The sequence below is a fragment of the Ammodytes marinus genome (genome assembly GCF_949987685.1).
Source record: "Ammodytes marinus genome assembly, chromosome: 14".
Taxonomy (NCBI): domain Eukaryota; kingdom Metazoa; phylum Chordata; class Actinopteri; order Uranoscopiformes; family Ammodytidae; genus Ammodytes; species Ammodytes marinus.
In genome coordinates, this window is record NC_137218.1 from 20,124,890 (window position 1) to 20,138,036 (window position 13,147).

The window sequence follows — 13,147 nt, forward strand, 5'->3', positions numbered from 1 at the left end:
GGGGGAACTGTTATTAATATACAGTATCATCTTTTTTAAGGCAGATAATCAGTAAGGAGGGTCAAATTGAAAGGCAAGGCAAGTTTCCTTATATAGCACACACTTATATTAGACACAAGGTAATTCAAAGTGCTTTACAGGGGACATCGAAATACATTATATTGTACATTAAGACATAAAGGAATAAAGGAATATTGGGATTGCCTTAAAGAGATAATAAAAGAGAGAGTGAGATACCTGTCCTCCAGTTAAAATTGATGTTTTGTGACACAGTGAACTGTATTGTATCGTACGAATGTAATAGACATTACACAAATCAATATCCGACAAATTGTCAAGTAGCTATGCACTATAGTCAAGGAAATTGTTTCTATGAATATTGTTGGCAACCTTGACAACTGCAACTTGCCAGCTTAGAAAAATGATCCTAAATGTATTTTTCAAAGCATTCAGTGTAAATGAAAGTAAGCTAAAGGTAAAGGGTTCTGGAAAGGCAGTCATTTCTGCAGTTTGTGAGGGACTGAAAAGTAGAACAATTTATGTTGAAACTTGGATTGTGATGACCTTTTGTGCGTGTGCGTGTGTGTGTGTGTGTGTGTGTGTGTGTGTGTGTGTGTGTGTGTGTGTGTGTGTGTGTGTGTGTGTGTGTGTGTGTGTGTGTGTGTGTGTGTGTGTGTGTGTGTGTGTGTGTGTGTGTGTGTGTGTGTGTGTGTGTGTGTGTGTGTGTGTGTTCATTTGACAGGTACGAACAGTGCGAACAGACGAGGCGCGTGGCTTGCTGTGGTTGATGGAGGAGGAGGCGCTGCAGCATGGGGGATCAGAGGAGACCCTGCTGGGACGTCTGTTTAGCTACTATGGACCTGCTGAGGGAGAGAGCAAAGGCAAGGAGAGGACACACACACACACACACACACACACACACACCCGCACAGACACACAAGCACATCAGTTTTATTTATTTTATTTGTATAGCCCAATATCACAAATAGAAAGTACACACACACACACACACACACACACACACACACACACACACACACACACACACACACACACACACATACATAATTCCGACTTCAAGCCAAAACAGAGCATGGCAAGCATTCAACTTGACCTCCCTTGATGATGTTGTTTTTGAAGAAATGGAATCTTTGTTTGGAAAATCCCAGTGTATCTTTTGAATAAAAAGATGGTCTGAATCCAACTAAAATAGACATCATAATGATAGTTATGATGTTGCCAAATCAATAGGAGGGTGTTAATAAACAGGCTAGGTATGAACTTCAATCTCTGTTGTTGTTGCATGAAATAGAATGTGCAATGCAATTTGTGATCATTTTTGAGAGCCCAATTTGAAAACTACCCGTCCTCCGGTTCAAACATATCTTTTTGTGACACAGTGACCTGTATTGTATCACGGAGAATGGGCTCTTCAAACTAATAGAATTGGCAGTGCACAAATCTATTTTTTGATAAATAGTCCAGTCTCTACTAGTCATGGATATCATTTTTATGGATATTGTTGGATACCTTCTGACAACTGCTACTTGCCAAGGTTACAGCTTAGCAAAACATGTATTTTTCACTGAGTCAGTGTTCATCAAAGTAAGTTTTTGTGTGTCATCTCTTTGCAAACGTATGGTGAGCCCAGTTATTCTCACACTGCCTCCTATACATTCACACCAGGTCACACTTTCCTCTTGAAGAGTGAAAAGGAGAAGCATTTCCTGCTCGGCCACAGCCACGGCACTGACTGGGTGGAGTATAATGCCCGTGGGTGGCTGAACTACGCCAAGCCCAATCCTGCCTCCACCAATGCTACAAGCCTGCTGCAGGACTCCCAGAAGTAAGGATCACACAAACAGTACAGGAGGAGGGTTATCTACATATTGTTAAAATTAAACTTTAGACTGAGGTAGTGTTTGTTTTTAACTTTTATTTTGGTGATTGGTAATTCATACGTACAGACAAAACATGCTGTATATGTTCAAGGTGCTACGAGGAACTTTTAAATATTTCTGAAATTGTTCCTCTGATGATCATAAATGACATGACAGCAAACGAGACCATCATTGCCAAGAATGCTATTTTTATATATTTTTTTTCTTAATAATGTCATGGGTACGCTAACTTAGCAACTACAGCTGGCGTAGTAACAACACAAGCGCTTTCGTCCAAAGGGGACGCAAGAATGAAAACAAACTGAAAGTTCCTCAGAGCACCTTTTTAAGTAGACGCGTATAATACAATACTATATAACAACAGTAACTCCAGTTGAGGCGAAATTCCCAGGTCAAGTATTAATAGTCTATTCACTGCTTGATTCAAATAGGTCACAAGGGGCCATAGACTGAGGTAGTGTTTCTCTTGCAGGAAGATCATCAGCTCTTTGTTCATGACGCGAGCGGCCGGAGCCACCGTCCTGTCCGGCTCCATCGCGGGCCTGGAAGGCGTCTCCCAGCTGTCCCTGCGCCGGGCCACTAGCATGAGGAAGACCTTTACCACAGGGGTGGCTGCTATCAAGAAGAAGTCCCTGTGCATTCAGATCAAGCTTCAAGTGGTGAGAGGATGACAATAGGTTCTAATGTGTCAGTCAAACTTTGATTTAAGTTAATTTGCCAAGTATTGCCAAGGACACTGAGAATCAACATCCCAGTTTAGACCTTTTTTTCTTTAGTCCAAAGCCGCTGGTACATGTAATGGCAAATAAATAATGTATAAAAGTTAAACACTCTTAGTGGTAGAACAATGTTTAAACAGACAATAACAGAAGCCATGATCTAGTATATAGTTCTAAATTTAAAAGAAAAGCACATTTCTAGATCTTCTTGACTATAACACGCACCGAATAGTTTCTTCTCACAGCAGGCATGCACAGCTTTTGGGATGAGTAAAGAAATAAAACGGCAAGCCATGAACTTTATATGGAAAGCCACCTTTTACAGTATACCGTATCAAGAATCAAACATACACCTAAAGGTAGGCTTTCCAAATTGAGATGATGAAATTCAATAGTTTTATTATCTGTCTTCCTGCGTCATAGAGTTACTCAGTAAGTGCTTGACAGCAGCACGGTAAATAATGAAGTTGTAGTTGTAGGTTCAACCTGAATACAACTCTAACTTCCTAGTGAACCTGATATTATAAGGTGTTTTAAGTAAATCATTTAAGCTGCTGATGACATGTAGAACCTGAAGATATTGCATATGCCTGTTGCCTGCCAAGTCCCTCACACTGCTCTATAACCTTTTCCCAGGATGCTCTCCTGGACATGGTGCGGAGGTCCAGGATTCACTTTGTTCACTGCATATTGCCCAAGGCAGACGCCCTGAAGGCTCTGAGTGGATCCCTGTTCAAAGGAGGGGAATGTGAGGCCCAGGGGGAGAGCAGAGATCCAGGCTTAATGCAGCTGGATGTGGCCCTGCTCCGTGCTCAGCTCCGTGGCTCCAAGCTCCTCGACGCTATCCGTCTCTACAGGCAAGGTGAGGTACAGTAGCTGCTTAAAGGTGCAGCTATAGGCCTTTCACACCGCCGCAAAATCGGCGCTAGTTCTGGGCTTGTTCGGAGTTAGAGCCAGTGTTTTGGTTTCACACCGCCAGAGAGCCTGCTCCGGGCCGTAAAAACCGGGGGAACTCATACCCCAGGATTGAGCAGGGTTTGATAAGAACTGCTTGCGCGAACGGCTGGGGGAGGGATTATCCTGACCAACCAGAGCAACTCAAACCTCATGCCCGCCATATTTAAAAACACCGCTACTACGAGACGTAAACATAACATAATTACCGAACGTAGCGATCAAATTGACCGGCGAGAATACGTTGTATGGGTCCTGTTTGCTTAAGAAAGCAAAGCGAGAGCCAACAAGTGTAAAAATAAGACGTATTCGCCGCTGTTGTTGTGCTTAAAGCTAGCGGTAGCTTTAGCGTTAGCCACAAGAGCAGCGGCGTCGGGTGACGTACACACACGTTTACAGTGACGTCATGACGTTGCTCTCTTGCCGGCTCCATGGCTGTCTCCGGTCGATGTGAAACCAACCGGTTCATAACTGGGATAAGGCTGTAACCAGTTTTGAACTGACCCCAACACCAGCCTGGAACTGACTCTTGGTTCATTTTGGTGTGAAAGGCCTATCAGTGATTCTGGAGAAGACTTGTTGTCAAATGACTTTTTTTCTCAAAATCAGTGAATATCTACTCGAACAGCTACCTGTACATACAGTTTGTGTGCTGAAAGAAAATCCTGTGCTAATAAATAGCACTGGCTCTATAAACTGGTATGTTGCTAGCTACGGTGGGCCTCCTATGTTTACATACCTTTTGTTTACATACCAACATACCTCGCAATGAAATATTCACTGATTTTGACAAAGTGATTTTGACAAGAAGCGCTCTCGAGAATTGCTGACTCCACCTTTAAATCACATACTGACGAACGGCAGAGACGTCCTTGTCTAAATGTATTTGCAAAAAGAAAATATGCCTTTTTTGTGCATATGTGGTCCCTCTGAAAATGACACCCTTCAAACACTACCCAGAATATGATGTTTGTTATTCACTGCTGACCTTTTTTGCAGGTTATCCTGATCACATGGTGTTCTCCGAGTTCCGGCGGCGTTTTGACGTGCTGGCGCCGCACCTGGGCAAGAAGCACGGGAGGAATTACATTGTGAAGGATGAGAAGAGAGTGAGTCAATCAACGAGAGAGAGAGAGAGAGAGATAAAGGGGGAAAAATGTACAGTTCATCCAGTGGAGCCCCAGCGAACACGGCCATAAGATTAATGTTGTGAAGTGGCGGCTTCATTACATCTGCCCCCTGATTTGTCAGTGGGGCCGACTGACGGAGAAATAAACCCTCATTCATCAAAGCCATTGTAATGATCTTATCAACTTAACCTTATCAGCAGCGTGCCTGTTTAAAGAGGCAGATCAGTGCTGTGGCTTACAAAGTGCTCCGCTTGCATTCAAAGCTGCAAAATAACCATTTCAAGTAGACGTTCTTTATCATATTTTTTTTTTATTCGGGCTTTGGAAACCAGCTGCCAAGGGGTTTTTTCCCCCTGTTGTTTTGACAGTACTAGTGCTTTATCTCTAAGTGCTTTGTTTTGTGGATGTATAAAAAAAATAGTTGAGGAAAGAAAATCTTTAGAATAGGCTTGAGTTTGATTATGCAGTTTCAGGGGCAAGTGATTTGTTGACGTTTTACTTTTTGGGTAATGTTCTTACCTCAAACAGGGATCCAGGGATCCTGATGTTTATTCAGTTATGAGAATGCACCTTATTTTTTTCTGATACACCCAAAGTTACATACTGCACCTTTTAAAGTAACTATTAATGAAAGTATGTTTACTGGTGCATTGGCCCTCTGTGAGAGAGAGAGAGAGAGAGAGAGAGAGAGAGAGAGAGAGAGAGAGAGAGGGGGATAATGGGGTTAAGGGAGAGAAAAGCTGTTTTCCCCCATGTGTCTGTGCATTGGGACTGAGTTTCTGTGGAAACACATTGGCAAACAAAAGACCCTCAGTGCTCATGGCAAACCTCTCCTGGTGTAATCTAGATGTGGTCTTTCAGCCTGTAGGCTCAGAGAGAGAGAGAGAGAGAGAGAGAGAGAGAGAGAGAGAGAGCACAACAATACACCTACAGTATACACAGGGTTAGTAGATGGACAGGGGAGAGGATCCGGGCTGGCGGATGGTACTTTTACATTGGCTAAATCTGTTGAAAGTGTGCGATTGGATTGGTGTGCAACTCCATGAGGATTAAGCTAGCAACAGGTGGAACCTAGGGGACAAGTTGTAATTGGTCTGCAGTTGGGGTTGTGGGGAAGTTTAAGTTCTGGGGAACCAAACTTCTTCCAGACTTTCAAAAGTGAATCCAGTCGGGACCGGATGTGAGAAAAGATGTGGAAACTGCACTGTACCATTAGTTCAGCATGGCAACTTTGGGGAACTGTGGATTACTGAAGTGTTGCAGTGTCAGTGGAGGTTCCCACTGGATCCAGCACAGTTGAAAGACTAAACCTGTGTGTGTGTGTGTGTGTGTGTGTGTGTGTGTGTGTACGTGTCTCTGTGTGTGTGTGTGTGTGTGTGTACGTGTCTGTGTTGGTGTGTGTGTGTGTCTATGTTTGTGTGTGTGTGTATGTGTTGTGTACGTGTGTGCCTTCACCACCCAGGCTGTGGAGGAGCTACTGGAGTCCTTGGATTTGGAGAAGAGCAGCTACCACATGGGCCTGAGCAGGGTAAGTAATGCCACCGCATCTCAGACAAATAAACAGCTTTAAAGTGATTGGATAAACCTTTTGGCAGGGGAACCCGCTGCCAGCTTCGCTCCTCTTAAAGCCCCAGGGGCATAGAGCTGCAGTACATGGCTCTCTTTCTATCCTTGTAATTTTTTTTAAAGGACATTCGACGTCTGGGGGAGTGTGTCTTTTCATTATACCTGGCCCTCTTTGAGGTTTTGTTTGCCATCCAATAGTTGGAGAGCGGCCAAGCCTTGGCCCCCCTCTCCCAGTCTTTTAGCCAGTGGCTGCCCGAGAGGCATGTCTCTCTACCCCGCCCCGACTACGTGACCGAAAGTTCCTCTTTCAATTCAGGTCATTAGAGCAAATTCTCGCAGCTGATGGCCCCCTCTTTGTTTTTTCCACCACCACTGTTGTAACGTAATCACAGTAAACACTGGCTGGCACACAGAGGTCTAATCCTATCAGCCAGATAGTGGCCTTCAGCCAAAATGGGAAATCAAAGGGAAAAAAAAAGAAATAATGTACAAAATGGTGGAACTTGCCGGGCACAGATGCGTCCCTTTTGAAAAAAACAACAACACATGACAGAATAACAGCATGGTGGTAGCTTCGCATGGGAGCCACACTTTGGAGTGTGAAATGGGCGTAGAAGTGGACAAGCGCAGTTGGCCATTCACAAAGCATTCCAGTAGCTTCCTAGCAACCTGTTTCGCCTTGCATGCCAATTACACCACCCACAAATAACCCTGCGGCAGTGGAACTGACAGTTCTTTACAGGGGTTATACAAATCTGCCATTAGAGATAGCCACACGTCAGAAAACCGCACAGCTAAGTACAACTAAGTAAAGTACTACACGTGGCATGATGATGAAACACAAATAGCTCCAGCTCGAGCCACACAACTAGGCAATTTTGAAAAGCTCATATTTTATCGTCACATTGATGTGAATGACTGCATAACTCCTCCCTACTGGTTTGTTAACCCTCCCTTAACCGAAGATGCTCCATCATTTCAAACCTTCTGCTTTGTGAACAGATCACATATGGATTCGGTAATTTGGAATTGATATAAGCAGAAAGACCTTGGGTGGAGAGACAGTTTGTCATCCATCCATTTTAATAGCTTGCTGCCATCATATCCGCATTGCAGTCACAGTTTACCTAATCCCTCTGAAGTATATAGACAGACAGGCTATGTGACGTGGAGGAGCTGCTGTCTGTCTGCTGTTTACCTGTGTTGTACCTTTGGCCCAGATTAGAAACAGACAAGGCTGATTGTCCGTGATAATAACTTAATCACAGCTTTCTCACTAAGATAAGACTCCCCATGTCCATGGGATTACACTGTTTCCTATTGATTTAATGCTTCAGGGCACTTACTCTCTTTTTTTTTAAAGCTAGTTCTATTCCTGTATATTGCTTCCTACTAAAGCAAGCCTATACATTGTAGTTTCCCCCCCGCTGGCTCAAAGAAACATTACACAATCTCTCAACGATTCTATCCATTGCTTATAAATACAAGTGATAGTGATAGTGATAGTGGTGTGTGTGTGTGTGTGTGTGTGTGTGTGTTTGCTCTAGTTGTTCTTCAGAGCCGGCACCTTGCCTAAGCTGGAGGAACAGAGGGATGAGCAGACCAAGCGTAACCTAACCCTGTACCAAGCAGCCTGCAGGGGCTACCTGGCACGCCAAGCCTTCAAGAAGAGAAAGGTAGGCAAGAGCTCACATGGTATTCCACGGTGTGCCATCATGATTCCCTCGAAATTGAATAAGGATACACAATACATTTGTATCACAGATCTCAACAAAATAATCATCTGAACGAGAGGAAATCAATTTGATTCACTTTAAAAGCTTTAGTGCGTAACTTCTGTCGCCCGCATGAGGAATTCTGAGTAATGACAAAATGCATGACACAAGTGCAAAAATATGCACAAGTAAGTTAAATAAATAAGTTTACTATGCAAAAGCGAAGAACGTAATTATCAAGGTTACATTTAGCTGTTTAGCTGTGTTTTGAATGTGAGCTCCAGAGAGCTCCAAGGAGTCCACCTGGAGTTAAGAGTTCCCTGCTCGGAGCTCATTTTAGTGCCAGTCGGCTCTGCTCTTGGGGGGACAGTATATCTAACCAACTCTGCTGTAAATCTTCAGCTAATTATAAATGTGTTCTCTAAACCTACCGCCCTTATACCCTCTCCCTCCTGTACTGTAATCCATCCAATCAGGTTCCCCCGAGAGAGAAAAATGTGATAGCAATACACGTCCATTTTTCTAGCGTGTTATATCAAACCGGGCTCCTTTTTTAATGCAGCATTATTAACCGTGCTGCTGACTCACATCCCCCATCTGCTCCACCCATGTTTCATTTGTCTCCCGGCGTGGGACGGGTCCATCTCTCTGGCCTCTCTCATACATGTCCTCTTGTGATGTATCGAGCCCTGCAGTCCTTCTTCTTCTCTCTCTCTCTCGCTCTGTGATTACTGTTTAAGTGAATGTGCCGCTTCAGCTGGCTGGCGATGAACCAGCGAAAAAAACAGAATCAACACTGCTGCTCTCCATCCACTATGACACACCGTTAAGCGAGAAGATATCGCGCCCCACTTGTATGCGACGCCGGCGAAACTATTAAAATGTCATCTTCGCAATAAGGTGAATCAATAAGGACCTTTTTATATATCGCCATGGAATTCCTGCTCTCTTTATTATTACCGTTTTCTTTTCCTTTTTCCCATAAGGCTTTTGAGTGATGGATGCTGGTTGGAAATGGGGAACCAAGAGGTAGCCAGTGTTCTTTTTTTTCCCCTGTTCTTTTTTCATCAAGCTCAAAGGTTATTAATCACACAATGAAGCAGACTAAGAGCCTTGTGCTTCACAATCTGCTAGAACTTGAAGAAAATCAAGCGCGAGGAGCCTTTTCAAATTGCTAGGCAACCATGCAATTACAAAATCCATTAGCAAAGAGGCCATTTGTTTCTTCTCTCTCTCTCTCTCTCTCTCTCTCTCTCTCTCTCTGCCCCCATATGTCCTGTCTCCTACAAATGCTTCTATAATAGAAAGATAAGACTGTATTTATATTTAATCTTGTAGTTGTATTTCTCTTAAACTCAATTTAGATTGGCAAGGTTGGATGTGACATGCAATTATGAGTGAGATGAGAGCTGCTGCAGATTGCATCAGATCAGGGTTACAGCGTAGGGGCTTATTTCAACTGTGTTTGTGATTTCAGTTGTCTCCACTTTGAATTTTGTATTATATTCATACTATTTTGCCGTGGCACAGATGAAGATTGATGAGTAGGCTATGGTAAATATGAAGCTACTGCCAGCAAGCAGTTATTTTAGCTTAGCACAAATGCTTGAGACTTAAAGATGAAAGACTGGAATCAAGGATTCATGCCATTAACAGCTATAGGCAAATAAATGAAAACTGCAGAGTAACTGTGCCGCACCAAGCAAATATCTGGCCTATAACCCTCTGAAAAAACCACGTGTCATTTCACACTTTGTTGAAATGTGTCGAAATCCACAGCCTCATTTCCAAAATCAAAGCATTATTTACATAATATTTTAATTTTACCTTTATTTAACCAGGAAAAAGGTCTCATTGAGATTAACAATCTCTTTTACAAGAGAGTCCTGGCCAAGACAGGCAGCAGTTCAAGTTACATGAAGCAAGAGAAGCTTTTCTCTTTTGGGCTTAACATCATACAAATATAAATATAAGCTTTTCACATTGTGTGTCGGTATCTGCAGTGACTCAGATGTGAGTGTGCACTTTTGAAGTTAGAAGTGATTTCCACCTGCTTCTCCATAATAGGCCTATGCTGGATGTATTACTATTCATCTATTACATATATGGTATACAGCACAGTCTCTCCTTGCATTGATAACCTGAAGGGCATTCCCCCCCACCCTCTGAATCTCATTCTTTTTATGTTATTCCTGATTCAATTAGTGGACGCTGGAGTAATGCACCCGAAGCAGGGCCTGTGCTGGCTTTATAGAGTTATTCTCATCTCCGCACTCTCTCCATGTAGCAGATTTACAGAGTGTGTTGCTGTTCAATCTGGGAATAATCATCGTATAATAACATCCAATTGCGCCCTTGCTGTTACCCTGTTATCCTTTTAGTGAAAATTGATTGGGCCCTACTGCCTCATGCACTGTTTGAATTATCCCGTCTTACCAAGTTCAGTAGACGAAGATGATTTGCCTCTGAAACAGTGTGGAAGAGTTCTAGTCAAACCTTTCATGCACTCACTGCAGCTGGTTGATGTATGTGGATGTGACAAAGTTGTCACAAGTTCCCCGTGATTGATATCCCCTGGCATGTTTAACCTTGTGAAGCTGTGCCAAGCCCATGTGACATTAAATGACACAACCACAATTTTTTATGGTGTTTTTTTTTTCCTCCCCTCTTTTTTTCCACTCTTTCAACTGTCTCCTTGAGGGGACAACCTGACATTTTAAAAGTCTGTCATTTCTGCCTCAGCAGGGACTTACCACATGGGGGGGAGGCGGGTGTAGGTCGTCCTTCAGGGCCCCTCCAAATGTTTTTTTTCTTTTTTTTTCAAGTTATTTGCATTGAAATCAGCCTAAAGCAGCATGCACACACCACACCAGCTTTATCCTTATTATGCTATACCTATTCATTTGAACTGTTTTCCATCATGGCAACAGTGCTCACGGAATGTTAAGATATACTGTTATCAGGCCGGGGATTCTATGGGATATTTCATTCATTTGAAACATGTAATCCCATAGTTCCATATTGCAGAAACATGAATACCTCCCATTGTAAAAAAAAAGAAAAGAAGCATGATATGCTCTGCATTGGTATAAGGTACACCCCACATCCTCCCCTGTTTTCCCTTGGGACAAAACATGTACAGATACAACGATGATAGATTGCTGGGGATGCAATACACAAGGACAGATATACAGCTATGGCACAGGCCATTCAAAGTAACAGCTGGCATTCCAGCTCTTGAATGTACAGTATGTATATCTAATCAAGGAATTAAATATAAACTCAAAGTATTAGGATAATGATATTGGCCAGGCATGACACACCTATAGGTTCTTGATTAGGGTCTTAATTCATGTTGCCTACTGAAGTGTTTGCTTCAGGAGTGGGATTAAAGGGACACCATACGGTGCTGCAGTCATACATCTCAGCACACATTATGAACATACACAAACATCTAACCACATCCATGTGTATGTAGACTTGCAAGCAAGGGAACGGAAAATCGTTTTTTGTCTTAATCTTGGCTCACCATCCAAATTCACATCACGCCGTCTCACAGTTGTCACACCCTCTTAATGCGATGTGAATGCCAAAGTGCTTTCTCCACGCCGTTCACGGAGTATAATCCCTTTGTTTGTTTGATTTCCCTTTGAGACTAAATATGACAAGTGAGACCCGTTTAAATCTTCTGTCAGAGATTTGCTGCGTTTTGCCACCGTGTTAAGGCTTTCACTGTGTGACAAATCCTAATTGGTCATAGAGAGTTACCTTCAGGGCGAAATGTACCTGATGCTGAGAATTGTGTTGCCTCTAATTGGGTTTGCCCGTAATCTGCCGCTGCTAGAGAGCCCGCATGCATAAGCAGCATGGGAAATGTGTAATACTCGGAATTAGCTGCCAACATGTTTGATTTAATTAATCAAAAATTAGCTTCCAGCCTTGGAACGCACTCTGCAGAAAAAAAAAACTCTCCAGAGGAGGCTGGCAAGTCCTGGGATTGCTGCTAGCCCAATACACAGACAATATAACACAAGAATGAGGACTGCTTTCCAAAATATTGTTAATCGGCGGTGAAAATGATATGGCAACAGCTTAAAAATTCTGGAAAGCATTTAGTCCAGTGACTAATTAAGATTTTCCCAATTTTAATTGCATTATTTCATAGACCTCTGGCCCTTGCCACCCTGGGATACCTGTGCTCCACACTCTCTCTCTCTCTCATTCAAACTCTGAACCATCTGTTACCGTATATACTGCATTTAACAACGGGAACTAGATCGCTGCAGTGAAGCTTACATTATCCGTTGCCTCAATTTCAAGACACCTTTTTGCTTTAGAAGATCAATTTACAGATACATTTAGAAGTAATTACATTACTATTACATTATCGCAATCTGTGTAAAACCCCTGCATTCCCATATGTGTACCTTTTTTTTGGGGTGATTTATTCTCTTTATTTGTGTTCAGATTCAGGATCTGGCAATCCGTTGCATCCAGAAAAACATCCACAAGAACCGTGGCGTGAAGGGCTGGCCATGGTGGAAGCTCTTCACCACCGTCCAGCCTCTCATTAAGGTCCAGCTAACAGAGGAGCAGCAGAGGGGCAAAGACGTGAGCAAATACCTAAGTGTCTCACACACACACCACCACCTCATAGATTCAGTTAGACAGCCTCTGATACACTTTTTAATTTTTAATTTATTTAACCCATTGATGACGGCTGCTGCGCGATGCCACATTGGCTCTCCTGCCTGATGCTGCGTCGCGCAGCATTATTACTTTATCTAATTTTCATGGCATTCCCAGCATAGAATGCACTGTCATTGGTTCAAATACACATGAGGTGGGTTTTGTTGATTTTTTTAAGACCACGTGACCACCCAAAAGTTGTGTGGTTTGCCGAAAATCATGTAAATAAAAAAAAATAAAAATAAAAAAATAAAACAAAATAATAAAAAAAATACGCCAGCTATGTCGGCGACAGAACAGTTAGTGGCGTTTGGTGCGCAGAATCAAGGTCTACTATAGACTACTGACGAAAATCACACAACACATTGCATCTATTTATTAACAATATTTAATAATTTTCTAATTCATCTAATTTTGACGATTTTTAGAAATATCTGTTGGTTTGTAAGCGCTAAGGGAGCATGTTTAAATAC

The 13,147-nt window shown here is 42.6% G+C and overlaps 1 protein-coding gene across 1 annotated transcript in view; it reads left to right on the forward strand.

Annotated features, from left to right (window-relative positions):
* The window catches only part of LOC307261094 (unconventional myosin-XVIIIa-like), a gene marked incomplete at its 5' end in the record, with an annotated part of 68,932 nt that overhangs the window by 27,543 nt on the left and 28,242 nt on the right, over positions 1–13,147 (forward strand). Inside the window, 8 exons of the mRNA XM_080041535.1 lie at positions 743–881; positions 1,687–1,846; positions 2,374–2,560; positions 3,257–3,482; positions 4,574–4,683; positions 6,167–6,232; positions 7,818–7,946; positions 12,453–12,596. Of these exons, the coding sequence (XP_079897661.1) occupies positions 743–881; positions 1,687–1,846; positions 2,374–2,560; positions 3,257–3,482; positions 4,574–4,683; positions 6,167–6,232; positions 7,818–7,946; positions 12,453–12,596 (1,161 nt within the window). The remainder of the gene's footprint in view (positions 1–742; positions 882–1,686; positions 1,847–2,373; positions 2,561–3,256; positions 3,483–4,573; positions 4,684–6,166; positions 6,233–7,817; positions 7,947–12,452; positions 12,597–13,147) is intronic.